General features: G+C 39.8%; 1 protein-coding gene across 1 annotated transcript in view; it reads right to left on the bottom strand.

Annotated features, from left to right (window-relative positions):
• Positions 1-16,895, bottom strand: part of ATRN (attractin) — a 248,909-nt gene that overhangs the window by 129,770 nt on the left and 102,244 nt on the right. Inside the window, 4 exon segments of the mRNA XM_043973429.1 lie at positions 437-575; positions 1,799-1,920; positions 7,952-8,166; positions 16,252-16,336. Coding sequence (XP_043829364.1) covers positions 437-575; positions 1,799-1,920; positions 7,952-8,166; positions 16,252-16,336 — 561 coding nt within the window.

The following is a 16,895-nucleotide window of genomic DNA, read 5'->3' as shown; positions in this document are numbered from 1 at the left end:
TTTCCCTGCCTCCACTTCACTCCATCAGAGAAACCTCTGGCCACTCAAACCGCAAACTGGTGCAAACCTAACAGAGCAAAAGTACTGAAGAGACTGACTGCTAGCACCAGTATTTTCTATTTCCTACTGGTCAAAAGAGGGGAAAAGTAGAGCCAAAGGGTTATTTTTCACAGGTTAAGAAAAACACACCTAGTTTCCAGTATTACTGGGCTGCACAGACTATTTAACAGGTAATACAGAGATCATGGGAGTTAGGATAAGTGATGCTTTCCAAAAGACAGTAGCCTCACAAAGTAAAAAGTTATTTTTTATTAAGAAATACAGGAATTAAGTCTTCCCTCCCCTATAGTTCAATCTAAAATCTATGGGACAAGCAAAGTACCTAGGATTACGTCAGTGGCTACCTAGGCAGGCAGTTACCTCCATCCATACATACCAGGCAAGGCAACACACTCTTGATTCCTGGGTTCCCACTGGCAGTTCTGGTCCATGGCACAGCTCTTACAACTTGTCTTCTTGTTACAGTAATACGTTGGATTATCCTTTGGACAATTCTCATATTTGGAAATAGAAACCTAAAATACAAGTCAGGCTTAAGCATTTTCCTAGAATAACTGTTCACAAATTTAATGGTTAGTGTATAATTCTGCAGAAAATTAGAGTCTGAAAGAAAAGGTGAGGGGCAGCTAGGTGGCACAGTGGATAGAGCGCCGGCCCTGGATTCAAGAGGACCTGAGTTCAAATCTGGCCTCAGACACTTAACACTTACTAGCTGTGTGACCCTGGGCAAGTCACTTAACCCCAATTGCCTCACCAAAAAAAAAAAGAAAAAGTGAGGGCAGGATAGAGGGTGCATGCCCAGCAGGAGAAGTAAATAATGAAAGAATCAGGAAATGGACAGGAATAAGTCATAGCAGAAAGACGACTGTAACAAAAATCAAGAGACCTAGGTCCTAGTGTTGACACTCTTACTAACTTGTGTGACTTCGAACAAATCACATGGCCTCCCTGGGATTCAGTTTACTCAAATCTAGAAAAGGAAAGGGTTAAACAGAATGACCTCTAAGGTCCCTTCCAATTCTTAAAGGTGTGGTTCTATGAAATACATGACATTTTAACAACTACTATTTTACAAAAGAGCATTTCTAGTTTTCAGTAACAACCATCAAACATCATGTAATATAGCAAAACAATAAGTATCAGATCATCTTTATAAAAGTGTCAGGTCCTTTTCTCTTACTGCCAAAATACCTTCTATTTTCAAACTCATCTCCTCTTCCCTCACTCTGTGATCTTGTCAAACTGGCCTTTCTGCCCCTCACATACAACACACTATCTGCTGTATCCAAATCTAATTGTCATTCCTGGAATGCACTCCTTTCTTTCATCTGTCCCGTAAGAGGTTACATATATAATACAAATGTTATTATTCCATCTCACAGAATAGAAAACAAAGGAAGAGAAGGGGGAATGACTTGCCCATAATTATGTAGCAAATACCACAAAAGACAAGACTCAGATCCTCGTTCCTAATTCTACAGCAGCCACTGCAACTAAGCTCCAGCAGTCGACAGGGATGAGCCAAAAATACTTCCCGAAAAAGAAACATGGGGAAATTGAAAACATATATTCATGTCTTACATATTTTAAAAATAACTCTGTAGCTTTGGCTACAGTACTACCACCAACAAAGCAGGTATGCTAGAGTAAAAACTGCTACCCTGAGGAAGTCTGAAGTCTTTGCTGATGTACAAGCCCGAAGACACTGTAACTGGAAACGGGGTTAGGAATTTCTTACCTGGCCTTCAGTACAGTTGCTATTCATGGAGATACAATGATCACTACACCACTGGCAGTCATTCGTGTTGGCTGTGCAGCTGTAACAGTCTATGTGCTGATCACATTTGTCAGGATCGGCAGCTATTAAGAAAATAAGTTTATTTCACTAGAGATAGTTCTATTCTCCTGGCATAAAATCACCAGAGGAGATCAAAAGCTTGATCCTATAATTCACACAAAAGTGAATTTGTTCACCTTACAAATCTGGAATTTTTCCCACCACTCTAAGAAACTGAATGTCATTCTTCACACTCTCTGCATTATTAACTTGAAAATTTCCACACTTAATTTAAGTAGTTCATATTTTTATCTCAGACAAATTCTGTAATTTTGTCCCTTTATGTCAGTGATAGGAGGCTAATTCACTTCAATTCACCTTTCAACTACTCAGTGATTATAGATAAAAAGGTAACAAGGGAGTCTGGGGTTTTGGTTTGTTTTTCCAGGATTAGTTTTATCTCTGGGTTTGTGTAATTTATCACTAGAACATAAACGGTCTTCAGAATTCCATAAACACTCAGGAGGGGGCTCTGCACATAGTAAGAACCAATTGTTTAGCCTCAAAAGGGAAGAAAAAGATTGCATAATGACTTGTCAGGATGATAACACCAAATGATGTTTTCTTTTTTAAAAGAAGGGGAGCCATGAAGAGGTTTGTAGGAAAAAGAGGAGGAGCCAGTAGACATGAAGAGACTGGAGATTGCAGATGATAGTGGGATCAACATGCCAAGGCAAAAGGGAAGGGATGGGATCAAGCACGCATAAACAGAGGTTGGCTTTTGCAAGGAGAAAGGCAACCTCTTTGCTGGAAAATGGACCCAACTGATAAACTGTCAGGGGATATGAAGAGAGGAAGACATCAAAACTATCAAAAATCATATGGAAAAAATACTCTAAATCACTAACAAGAGGAAAATGCAAGTTAAAACAGTTCTGAGGTACTAGCTGGCATCCATCAGATTAGCTAAAAGAAAAATAACAAATGCTTGAGGGGATGTGAGAAAACAGGTACACTAATGTGTTAGGAAATGTGAACTAGTGCAACCATTCTGGAAAGCAATTTGGAACTATACCCCAAAAGCTATAAAACATGCATACATTTGGCCCAGCAAACAACCCATATGTAAAAAAAGAATAGATAGATAGATAGTAGTTCTTTTTGTGGTGGCAAAGAATAAAAAACTGAAGGAATGCTCATCAATTGGTGAATCACTGAACAAGTTGGAGTATATGAGTGGGATGTAATAATACCATGCAATAAGAAATGATGATGGGGATGGTTTCAGAAAAAACCAGGAAGACTTACATGAACTGATGTAAAGTGAAGTGAGCTGAACCAGGAGAATAATTTATACAATAACAGCAATATTGTAGAGATAATGAATTGTGAAAGACTATTAGTAACCTTGATCAACACAATGACCCACTACAATTCCAAAGGACTTATGATAAAAAATGCTACCCACCTCCAAATAGAGAACTGATGGACTCAGAAAAGAGACTGAAGCATACTTCTTTCTCTTTCTTTTTCTTTTTTTCTGGAACATGGCTAATATGGAAATACATTTTGCATGATTGCATATATGTAATGACTTTCTTGCTTTCTCAGTGTTTGGGGCATGGGAGTGCAGAGAGGGAGAGAATTTGGAATTGAAAATAATACTGAATAAAAAATTTAAAAAAGAAAATGGAATGATGAGATAAGATGTCTGAATGATTTATAAGACAAGGAGGAGGGAAAACAGGGAGTGCTCAGTGAATGGCTTCATTTTTTTCAGTGAAGTGTGAGGCAAGGTCATTAACTGAGAAGCTGAGGTCAGGGAGTCCTGTGTTAAGCTTAAGGAGAGATAAGAAGATATGGAACAGACATTTTAGGGAGTAGAATGACAAATCAATGAGGGAGGGATAGAATGCTTGTTTTGTTGGATTTCGGATATATATGTGTGTGTGTGTGTGTGTGTGTGTGTGTGTGTGTGTGTGTGTGTGTGTGTGTGTTCATTGTGGACTCAATCAATGTGGTTTCATAATTTTCTCTACTTCCAATAATTAGCACATGAATAAGAAAACAGGGAGCTGGATCATGGGAGTAATCCAAAATTAGGGCTTTGACAAGATGTGATGTGTGATAAGCCAGGGAAGGGAAGGGATGTGAGAGTGGAAGATAATGAACAACTGATTTGGTTCACCAAGGAGTCAAAAAAGAGAAGGGAATGATAGGAAGGGAGTTCATGGTAAAAATGAAAAGCAGAGTCAGGGCTCATAAGACAGAGGGAAAGAAGGAATGATAAAAGATTATGATCATATAAAGCAATTTCAGGGTTTGTGAACAAGGAAGTAAAACACTTGTGAGTGATGGTATGATCAAGAACATGACCCTCTCTCTGGGTAGAGCTGAATTGCAATGAAGAATTAGGGCGTGGAGTTGAGTAGACTAAGGAAGGGGAAGTTAGGGTATTTGAGGAAACATCAATATGTAAACTAAAACCCCCTAGTATGAGAGCAGGTTATGGGGAGGAAAGAAAGATTATGAATCAGGGGGCAGCTACATGGTGCAGTAGATAAAGCACTGGCCCTGGATTCAGGAGGACCTGAGTTCAAATTCAACCTCAGACACTCGATACTTACTAGCTGTGTGACTCTGGGCAAGTCACTTAACCCTCATTGTCAGGCAAAAAGGAAAAAAGAGAAAAAACAACAACACTATGAGTCGGGCACTTAATTCAGTGAAGAAAAAAGAATGCCCTGGGCATCTGTAGTGATAACAGATACCAGGGTCTGGATTGAGTGATAAATATGGACTGAATGGACCTCAAAGGAAGAAAGGTTGCTTAGTGAAGGTGGTAGAGGAGGAGTCTACTATATTTATTATTTATGCTTTTTAAAAAATCTATTTATAATTTCTCTATGTTCAAGTACATGGTCCATTTTTGTAAAGGTATTATGTAGTTCTGAGAAAGGTGCATTCTTTAATGTTCTTATTCAAAAGATCCACAGATCCTTCAGATCTAAATTGTCCAAGTTTTTTCAGGTCTATATATATATATATATATATATATATATATATATATATTTTTTTTTATATTCCTTCTTTTAGATTTATCTTTCTGTTAGATTTTTCTAGCTCTGAAAGAACCACCATGAATTTCTGAAAATTCTATTAATATCTACATGTTTTTGCAATCCATTTAAACTTTCCTTTATGAATTTAGATATTGTGCCATTTGATGCATACATTTAATACTGATATTGGCTCACTGTCTAAATAGTTTCTTCAAGGAACAATGCAGTTCCCAGTTCCACTATGTGTACACTATAATATTTATTTTATCACTGTGAATTTTTACTATCAGATAGTAAGATTACAACTTCTCTTAAAAAACAAAAAAACTTGATTCAAAGTAAATTCTACCCCAATCCCTCATTTTCCATTTTTTAAAATGCCTTTATATTTTAGAAATGTTTCTTATATATGGAAAAATGTTGGGTTTTAATCTCTTATCCATTCTTCAACTTTCATTTTATTGGGCTGTTTGATGTGTTCGCATTTAAAGTTATAAAATACCAATAAAAACTTATTAAAAAGTAAAAAAAAAATAACTCAGTACTTTGTTATTATCCTACTTTGCTAGTTTATCTCCATAGGGTTTCCCTCCCCAAACTCATTTATCTGATCTATCCCAAATTTTAAACAGTTAATTTTTTATTTTAGTGAGGCAATTGGGGTTAAGTGACTTGCCCAAGGTCACACAGCTAGTAAGTGTTAAGTGTGTGAGGTCAGATTTGAACTCAGGTACTCCTGACTCCAGGGCCAGTGCTCTATCCACTGTGCCACCTAGCTGCCCCCAGTTAATTAATTTTTAAATTGAATTTTAAAAAATTTACTTTTCCCCCTTACATTTGCCTATTTTTCCCAATCTTTGGCCCTTCCCTTTCCCTATCCACTTAAGTGAGTTAAAAAAATCTTCCCTATTCATCTCCTTTCCAATCTCTTATTTTAAGTAACATTTTTTTGGCTGTGTTCTTTTCTAAGAAGTTTTTCTTTAGCTCTCTGCTATTTCTCTTCTCTATTATTATTTTATTTTCTGACTCACAGATTGTACCTTCAGCTGGTCCTTCTTTATTTTCTGCATGCTTAATAAGGGTAAAGAACATGAAGGGCCAAATCTGATCTCCCTCTTATATACTATTCCTTTGTTATTTCCTTTGTAGATTACCCCATCATCTATTTTCTGCTAGGCCCCAATCTCAGAAATATGAGTTCATGAAGAAAGTAACAACAGATGGACACAATGCTGTGTGGTTGTAGCCATTTGGAACCTGAGCTCTTTGCTTTTTGAAATATAACATTTCATTCTCTCCCCTGAGTTCTCATTACTGCGGATTAATTCTCGGTTATTCAGATAGCTTTCCTTTACATCTAAAGCTTTTTTTCATAGGTATTTGCAAAATTGGCTTGATTTTTTTTATCCATATTTTAATATTCAAAGTTTTTTAAAATTTCCTTCTCTCAAATTCTACCTACTTCTCTGAAATGATTCTCTCATATGTGATTTTTTCCCCCAACTCTGGGGTGTGTGGGTGTGTGTGTGTGTGTGTGTGTGTGTGTGTGTGTGTGTGTGTGTGTGTGTTTGGCAGGGCAATGATGATTAAGTGACTTGCTCAGGGTCACACAGCTAGTAAGTGTCAAGTGTCTGAAGGCAGATTTGAACCCGGGTCCTCCTGACTCCAGGGCCAGTGCTTTATCTACTGTGCCACCTAGCTGCTCCTGTGGTCTATTTTTTAATCCTGCATTGAAAACAACAATTCCTATACTGAACTTATTCCTAATTTCTTCTTCTAAAAGTTTTATTTCTCTTTTGAAGTTCCTGGCCTTTTGCCAAAAAAAAAACTTTTGGAGGAGTTGGTTTCATTATCTTTCAGTGGTCCAGAAGGTTCAAGTCAGGTAAATTTTTATTGTTTTCCTTCATCATAAAATACTGGCTAGTGGTTTGGGTTTTCTTTGAGGCTTTACTCATTCTCTTTTATAATCCTCTCAGTTTTTATGCCTGTGAACTACATATTTATTCAAGTCTTCTTTTATATTCCGAGTCACTTGCCTTTGGCTTCTGTCCTCACTCTTTAGTCTCTCTCCCCTCCACTGCTACTCAAACCTCTGAAACCCGGGCCTGATGATTATCCTTAGCCTTGTCAATTTGAGGGTTATAAAGGTCAGTTTGGTTGAGTCTCTGCCAGTAAACTCTGGAAAAATAAGAGGGATGAGGGAAAAACTGGTCCCAGCTCATTTTCAAACTCCTATTTCCTCAGGAGTTAACGCTCTTTCCCTTGAAACCTGTGGCTCTGGCATGGATCAGGTTGTGGTCAGGGAGCACAAAGTCAGAACTACAAGAATTTCAGTTCTCCTGTTATTTCATGAGGTTTTCTTACTTTCTGGGCTATCTCTTCTTATCTCTTGAATTCATCTTCACTCACTCTATTTTCTGAGGCTTTTGGATTATGGGGAGTTGCTTAAGGCAACTACTCTGCCATCCAGCCAATCATGAGCTCCCACAACACTGTTCAAAGCTGCCTTTATCTTAAACTGAGACCAAGTACTCGGGGCTGCTGCGGTGACCTGTAATATTCTCAGAGCCATGCTAATTCACAACGGTTAGGCATTGTCTCCATCATGTAGTTGTAGTCACCATTCTAAAGAGCTTAGGAATAGTTTCCGGGAACCTTGGTGTATACACATATCTTGAACCTTCCTTTCCTTTATATTCCAGCTTTCAGGGCTTTTTGACTACTTTTGCCACTCTTACTTCAGTTAAAATACAAGAACCAATGGGAAATTTCTAGGAGAGCTTATTTTATTAAACAAAGATGTTTCTAAATTTAGTTTTAGAGACACAAAGATGACTTCAAGCATCATATGGTGTCTCAGTATACAACACAAATGTACCAATATTAAACTGCTTCATAATTTTAAAGAAAGAGCCTATAAAGGAGATTCTATAAGTTAATATACAAAAAACCCCTAAAAAACCCCCAAACCCAAGAATAAAAAACCCCAACGACAACCACCAAGAAATAAAACTGAACTAGTTATATTTTTAAGCAAAGAAGCAGTACGTACTTCTTTTTGAAAAGCATTCTGCTCTGGTCTTCTCTTCTTGCACTTCAGTTGCCAATTCCCAAGGGATACACTGAGTCATATTCCACACACACCGCACTCCAGGTCCTGCTCCTACACAGGTGTCCTCACTTTGATGTGCTTCACACCTTTCTGCTGTAAACATCAGGATATCGCTGAGCAGAAGGCTGTTGAAACCTCCAAATACATACATAGTGCTAAACAAAAAGAAAAAAGTGTTTTTATCTCGAATTTGCTATGTGCAGAGGACATACTATATTAGTTAACTGAAGTCATTTTACCAAATGATACTTATGGGCACCATAACTTAGAAAAGGCATTTACAAGCAGGGTGGTAAGGGAATGGGAGATCTAGGACTGAATGAAGGAATTAGCAATGTTCATCCTATAGATGATGTCTTGGGGCAGAGGGTGGAGGGTAGTAAGGTTTGAATGAATGTAGTTTTGAAATTACTGAAAAACTGTCAAGTGGGAGAAGGATTCAACTTGTTCTGCTTGACTCTCAGAAAGAACTAGGAGTAACAAAGAAGCACATTAAGCTCAATATAATATATATATATATATATGTATATATATATATTTTTTTTTTTTAGTGAGGCAATTGAGGTGAAGTGACTTGCCCAGGGTCACACAGCTAGTAAGTGTTAAGTCTCTGAGGTGGGATTTGAACTTAGGTCCTCCTGACTCCAGGGCCGGTGCTCTATCCACTGCGCCACCTAGCTGCCCCTATATATAATTTTCTAACAATACTATCCATGAACAAAATGGGATACATTGGTAGGTAGAGAAACCAACTTGTTAGCAATACTGAAGGAAACAAACACATGTACTGGGTTGAACTAGATCAGGGCTCCTTAAACTTTTTCTACTTGCAACCCCTTTTCACCAGAGAAATTTTTACATAACCTTTTACTGTTGCCAAATTTTTCATGATCTCCATATTCAATTACTTGACCTCATATGGGGTTTCGACCCACAGTTTAAGAAGCTAGGAACTAGATGACCTCTAATTCAAGATTTTTTGTGTATTAAAACTCAATATGTGACTAAATCAAGAAGGATCAAGAAACCTTATTAAAACATAGAGCTTTTCCAGGGGAAAAAATAAATCAACTTTTTATTTTTGTGTTATCAGAATGGATAATTTTACTCTCCTTCCAATCCCTAATGTTGGAAAGGGCCAAGAAGAGGTATTCTCAGATCTAGACCTCTACATTACTAAGGACAGATGTTTTCTAAGGACTTCCTGCTTGAAGCATGGGGTGGATGGCTTGCTCATGTAACCCTGTAGTTAGTTGTCACAGGTTCCAGGATCACCAGGTTTGGCCAGCCTCAGTCACCTCTCCTAAGCGTGCTGCTCCTCTGGTAACTCCAAACCATGCCCCACCCACCACCTTCAGAGGTAGCCTAGGAATCCAGTCATACAGGCGACCCAGAGCATCTCAGGAAAGTGACTTGGCCTGGCCTTGGCTGTCTTGGCTGGTCAGTTGGGCCAATATTTCTTGCAGGAGTTAGTGTGCTTGCAGAAGGAAGGTAATAATGGGGGTATCAGTTCACTACCATCTCTGAGTTCTAGAACTGAACCCTTGAATAGCTTCCCCTCTCCCTCACATTTAGCTCCTGCCCATCAAGAGAAAACAGGAGGTACAGGGAGAGACGGGGTAAAGTAGCAGCTCATAGCTGTTTACAGCTGTTTTCCTTAATCATCTTAGTTCTTGGAGATCCCAGGAGAATTGTGGACCTGGCTCTCTCCTGAATCACTTTCAACCAGTGCCCAGATAAACAAGCGAAACTCAGAGCCAAAAGTGAAGGGGGACCCCAGGGCACCTGAAAACACCTTGGGCTGCTCACAGAGGCTCTCAGGTACCTCCCACTTCATGTAGGATGGGCATGTTCTAGTGGAGTAAGTATTGGACCTAGGAGTGAGAAGACCTGGGCCAAGTGTCAGCTTCACCACGAAGGAGCTGTGTGACCTTGAGCAAATCAGTCCCCTCAGCCTCAGTTTTCTCCTATCAAATGAGGAAGTGGACTAGCTGATCTCCAAGATCCTGCTTTTCTCTTGAGCTTGATCTATGAGACTTAAAGGAGAGCCTGACTCTTTGCTTGGTGACTAGAAAAGGGGAGGGAGGGGAGAAGGAGGACTGGTCTTGAAAAAGATTTGACTCCATCACACTAACGTCCCTCTCAGGCCATACTCCAAACCTCCTCCTTCCCGTAGCTTTCAGAATTCACACTTGGGGTGCTTACTGTTTAGCCAGGCCAGGCTGTTTGTCCCTTCCCACAGCCTGCCAACCTGTGGCTTGTCTCATGGGTCTGAGTGCATCACGTAAGTGCCACAGCCCCACCATTCAAAATGTTTTCCTAATCCCAGTTGAAGGACCAGCCAATTCCTCACCACCACCCCTTGACCTTCCCCTCACCACCTTGCCCCTGTATCATAGTCTTGTCTTAGCTGTACATATTTCAGATTAGTTTTTATTCCTTGTGAAGATGATATACTATTTTTGTTAAGCGTGTCTGTATTTATGTGAGGCTCTGCAGGGCTGCCGTGTGGTGAATGCATGAGGTGATGGTTCCCCCTCCCCTATTCAACCCCACCCTCCCTCTTTGGTGCCCCTTGGGGTACAGGAGGCTGATTACTCCCCAGCCCAGGCCTAAGGGTCTTCCATCCCCCATATCCTGGCTCTCTGAAGTAGTCTGTGTGATGGTGGAAGTGCAGTTCAACTAATAAACTGTTTGATTTGCTAAAAAAACAAAACAAACTAAAAAACTCAATATGAACCCAGAGCTTGATGTAACAACTTGAAAAGAGATTATTTTCCCACTGTGACCTTAGGCTATATGGAAAAAAGTACATTATCTAAAACAAGGGAAATAATAATATACTGCATAGTACCCTGCTCAGACCTCAGTATAATGTATTCAGTTCTGAGCCTCACATATTAGGAGTGATACTGACAAACTGGATCAGGTCTAGAGGGAGGCAACCAGTATGATAATGTGTTCAGAAAACCATACCAAAGGAAGATCAGCTGAAGGAACTGGTTTAGTCTAAAGAAGAGAAGAATTAGGGGAAATCTGATCGCTGCCTTTATGTTCCTAAATGGCTGTCATGAGGAAAGGGAAGCAATTATTCTGCTTAGCTGCAGATAACAGAATCAGGACCAAAGGGTACACACTGAGTCAAGAGCCAGGCACTACATAAGAATTTGAGATACAGGGAAAGGCAAAAACAGTCCCTACCCTCAAGGAGTTCACAAAGCTAAAGGAAGACAACACATGCAAACAACTATTTACAAACAAGATATATGCCGGATCAACTAGAGATAATCTTAGAGGGAAGGTATCAGCATTAAGGGGGAGCAGGAAAGGTTTCTCACAGAAAATGGGATTTTAGCTGAGACCTGAAGGAAGCCAGGAAGCAGGTATCAGGAGGGAGTGTATTACAGGTATGGAGGTTGGCCAGTGAAAAGTCATGGAGTCAGGACATGTTATTACATGGAGACAGATTTAAACTCATTCAAAAGGAAGAACTTAATCATTAGAGCCCTCCACAGATGGGAATGGCTGCCTCAGGAAAAGCTCCCCATCGTGAGAACAGCTCAGGGAATGGATGGTCATTTGTCAGAACGCTGCAGAAGGTTCTATTGCTTAAGGCAGAACCAGATGACTTCAGAGGCCCCTTTGAAATCTTTCAAGTTCTGCAATAGATGCCTCTTGCCCATGGGTATGTATACATGGAAAGAGTAACTGTACTTTTCACAACTCTTTAAAAATATCTTTCTCGATGTGTATCCTGTTTCCACCTTCCATTCTTATTGATCTTTAGCTACCACACACACACTCTTTCTTAACACTAAGAAGCATCCCTTGGTATAGTTAAGAAAACACTTCAAAATCCATTAAAATGTATTGTAAAAGCACATGGTGTACTGAATTATTGCCTAAACTCATCATTCCTGCATCTCAGATCACATCCAGTCTAGAGAACACCCAGCACTATAGTACTAATAGCACTAATAGCATGAAGGATTCATGATCCCCTAGTTTTCAAGACAGAGTCATGAATGGAATGTAGAATTCGAGGGGAAGAAGTGATTCTCCATGGTCATTCAGTGTGTCATTCAGATATCCGATTCTAGGAAAAGAATCCTCTAGAGGCAAGAAGGAACAGCGGACTTCCAGAGTCCCTACAATATCATCAGAACCTGAACAAGTAGGAAATGACAAAAGAGAAGATATGTTTCTGGGTGTCTGGGATCCCTGCATCCTCCTAGTGCTAATCTTGATTGTTATTCATAGTCTAGGAAGGAGAGACTTCATTCCTCTGGTTTTCTCAGAGGACAATGGAATGGAAGCACTCCTCATTTAGGTAATTAGACCACAGTTCCCTTATTAATATTGTTTTTAGCAAAAGATTTCTAGGGAGACCCCCTCTAGCCTGCTTACAAGTTAAACATAGGGAACTACTCCAGTAAAGTGCTTCTTTAAAAGGAAACGGGTAGCTAGGTGGCACAGTGGATAAAGCACTGGCCCTGGATTCAGGAGGACCTGAGTTCAAATCTGGCTTCAGACACTTGACACTTAGTAGCTGTGTGACCCTGGGCAAGTCACTTCACCCTCATTGCCCTGCAAAAAACAAACAAAAAAAGGTAGATTGAACCTTGACCTTTAGGGGCAGCTAGGTGACATAGTGGGTAGAGCACCAGCCCTGGAGTCAAGGGTACCTGAGTTCAAATCCGGCCTCAGACACTTAACACTTATTAGCTGTGTGACCCTGGGCAAGTCACTTCACCCCAATTGCCTCACTAAAAAAAAAAAAAAAAAAAAAGGTAAATGGCAGGGGGGCAGCTAGTTGGCACAGTGGATAAAGCACCAGCCCTGAATTCAGGAGGACCTGAGTTCAAATTCAGCCTCAGATACTTGACACTTACTAGCTGTGTGACCCTGGGCAAGTCACTTAACCCCAATTGCCTCACCCCCCCCCAAAAAAAGGAAATGGCAAATCCCAGGGAATTCACAGCAAGTGAGCCATTATCTCCAAAGAGATATCAAACATTAGTTGCAGCTACTGCATAGTGTATAAAACTGCCAGGCACTGCTAGGCTTTAGCAGCTTACTGCCACATGAATGAAACAACTGAGGTTCAACAATTCTTTGTTTCCTGGGAAAGGGAAAAGGGGAAGGACATTTTTATAGTGCACACTATTTGCCAGGCACCATGCTAAGCACTTTCCAATACATTATCTTATTGGATCCTCACAACAACTCTAGAAGGCAAGTGCTATTATTCATTTTTACAGTTGAGGAAACTGAAGCAAAAAGAGGCTAAGTGACTTACCCAGAGTCATAAAACTGTTAAGTGTCTGAGGCTTGATTTGAATTCAGGTCTTCCTGACTCCAGGACAAAAGCAGCAAGAGGCTATAAGAAGCTACAGAAGGATTATGGAATCTCTAGCCAGAAGGGATTAAAAAAAAAAATTTTTGTGGGGCAACAGAGGTTAAGTGACTTGCCCAAGGACAGCTAGTAAGTGTCAAGTGTCTGAGGCTGGATTTGAACTCAGGTCCTCCTGAATCCAAGGCCAGTGCTCTATCCACTGTGCCACCTAGCTGCCCCTGCCAGAAGGGATTTTAAAAAATCATTTAGTCTAACCCCCAAGGAAGAAATGACTTGGCCATAAAAGTAGTTGGTAGCAAAACAAGAATTCATCCTCAGGCCTTCTGACTGCTGAACTAATCAATGGTCTTTCTATAGTACCACTGAATATGATCAAATAACTGGTCTTCAGTATAGATTTATTGAATTAATGATGATAATAAAATTTCACACTTGGTGATGATGATGACCTACATTTATAGAGCGCTTTAAGGCTGGCAATGCAGCTTACAAATATCACGTCATCTTATCCTCACAATAACTCTAAGAGGAGGGTGCTATTATTTATCCCCATTTACAGATGAGGAAATTAGGCAAACAGAGGCAAAGTGACTTGCTCAGGATCACACAGCTAATAAGTGTCTGAGGGCAGCTTTGGGTCTTTCTGACTCCAGGCCTAGCACTCTGTCCACTGTGCCAGTAGGTGCTACAAGGAAGGCTCAACTGAGACAATGTACATAAAATACTTTGCAAACTTTAAGGGCCTCAGGGAATGATGTCAGTAAGGAAAGAGGTCTCCTGATTCCAAGTCCAACATTCCATCCTCTGTGCCCTGCCACTGAAATATCTGCCCAGGATTTTCTACTAGTAAGGCATAACTGTAAATAAATCATTCCATTTTGGCGCCCCAAGTAGCCCAGATGCAACAAGACCTAAATAAAACCCGGGCAGAGTTATATAGATTTAGATCGAGAAGGGATTTCACAGGCCATCCAGTCCAATCCCTTCATTCCAAATACAAAGTCATTCAGATCATGAAGCTTATGGGATTTGCCAGTAGAGATACACGCTGAGGCCCTGCGACTCCAAAGCTAGCACTTCTCCTACCTATGTGCGACACTGCATCCACCCTTAATGAAATCCGGCCACCAGGCTGAGTTGGCAAGAAGGGTGGCTTTAAAGAGTAAGAATGAGCTCTGTCTTTAAGATGTCTATGGGCCATCCAGCAAGCAGCCGAGGACATGGAAAGAAAATGCGGAGAGAAATTCAGGCAGGATCTCTTAATTTAGGAGACGATCATTAAACCTGTAAGACCTAAGCTCACCAAGGGAACAAATATAATAACAAAAGGGTCCAAGACAGAATTCTGGGGTACACCCAAATTAAGGGAACAGAAAAGGAGTGATAGCCTTGCAAATGAAACTACAGAATGATCAGACAGGAACAGGAGGGACCAGGCAAAAGCATTATCCCTGAAACCAAGGAAAAGGGATGAGTTCACTGAGAAAGATGAACATTATTCAAAGCTTTAGCAGGGTCAAGAAGGAAGAAGACAGGGAAGAGGCCGCCAGACTGGGGAGTAAGGAAAGCAAGGATGACAAACTCACTGTCAATACCTACAAAACTCTCCCTACTTTTTATAGATGAAAGAGCAATTACAGTAGAGCGATAGGGAGAGAAGTCAGACTACAAGGGTCTGGGTGGTAGAAGAAGTAGGTGTGGATAATTCTTCCTAAGAATCTGGCAGTGAAAGAAAAGGGAAATGCAGAACAACAGCCCTAGGGTGCTGGCAGAGAAATAAGGCTTCTGTCCTGGTGGAATCAACTTGAGTAAGTGCATAGGCAGAAAGAGGAAGAGGGAAAGAAAGGAAACTGAGAGATGGGGAGGAGTAAATGGAAGAGAGAGAAGATTTAATGGAACTGACTCAACACTCCAAGAGGGAGTGATGGGATCAAGGACACAAGGAGAAGATAAGTTTGGCGTAGGCAAGAAGGATCATGTTGTCCTTAGAAGCAGGAGGAAAGGAAAAGAAGATGAAGATGTATTTAGGCAAGAAAAAAGAAAAATGCACCTTCCTTCTTTCACTGGAGAGGTGAAGGGCAAATAAATGTGAAATATTCCATATGCTGTCAAGACACATTTATATAACAGCTAATTTTGCTCAATACTGTTCTAAGCTCCTTGAGAGTAATGATTGTTTCATTATTTGTATTTGTACCACCAACTAACAAGGAGTGGGCAGTTAATAAATGCTTATCAATTAATTTACTGAATGATTAGCTTCTCTCTACAATACAGCTAACACCTGAGGGGAAAACTCACATGCCTACATGTAGCCCTACCAAACATGTGTCCTACCCACAAATTAGTTTTTAAAAGTCATAATAAAAGTAATTGTAATATGACATTATCTCCCTCTTGTTGCTTAGAAAAATAAAATGTCTCTTACTTCCTAATACCAATACTTTTGAAATAATCAAAATATAAATAACAGAAATTCACAATTTTGTAATACTGTAAGAAAAATCAGTGGAATATATAAGCCTGAAAATAGCAAAACTTTAACCCAAATGTATATATTTACAATACTTTTACCATTTTCCCTCCATTTGTTTTAAACTTTTTTTTTAAGTGAGGCAATTAGGGTTAAGTGACTTGCCCAGGGTCACACAGCTAGAAATTGTTAAGTGTCTGAGGCCGGATTTGAACTCAGGTCCTCCTGAATCCAGGGGCAGTGCTCAATCCACTGCACCACCTAGCTGCCCTCCTCCATTTGTTTTAAAGCACAGTTTTAAAATTTGATGTTATAAAGCTGTGCCTTTAGTCCCATTCAACATCATGAAATTTCATTTTAGGTCATGATCTGAAAAAGGATGAAATTAGCAAACACTTTTAGTCTGATTACCTGTTATACAAGACTGCTGAGTGGCCAAATCTGTTAACATCATGATGAAGATCAGGTCTTCGAAGTACTGACCAACGATCACAAGCTAGGATTAAGAAAGACATTTCAGAAGTGCCTGTCATTTATGATATCCAGAGTCTGACATTGCTTTTTTGGGGTGGAAAGGCTAGAACAATCTCAGTACCTCAAAAATGTCTCTTTCAATAATTAACTGATGATGAATTCATCTACTTTTGAAATAGGTAAAGGGCATTCAAGTTCATATATGAACAAACACTACCCTCTACTGGTCATTAAAAGTAACCACATTCAGTAACTTTTAATCTGGGTAGGATGGGTTTGAAGAACTCTGTTAAAGTATATTTATTTGCCCCAATAAAACATCATAACTGTAACAGTCTATTGAAAAGAGATTAGTCCTTACAGAAGAATAACAGGTGCATTTCACAGTATAGGACATTTTAAATCCAGACAGAAAAGGTCCCATCCAACAGCTAACTCAATGCCCTCTCAAAACATTACCAACACTACTCGACCCAAAGTAATGTCAGAAAGAGAGGACTAGGCTACCAGGGCCTTGCTGAAAATGTGAAAACTGTTAAGTAAATCTAAAAAAGTAACCTCAAATGTCTCTTCTCTATACT

The sequence above is a fragment of the Dromiciops gliroides genome, chromosome 6, assembly GCF_019393635.1.
Source record: "Dromiciops gliroides isolate mDroGli1 chromosome 6, mDroGli1.pri, whole genome shotgun sequence".
Lineage (NCBI taxonomy): Eukaryota > Metazoa > Chordata > Mammalia > Microbiotheria > Microbiotheriidae > Dromiciops > Dromiciops gliroides.
This window is presented reverse-complemented; position numbering and strand designations above follow the sequence as displayed.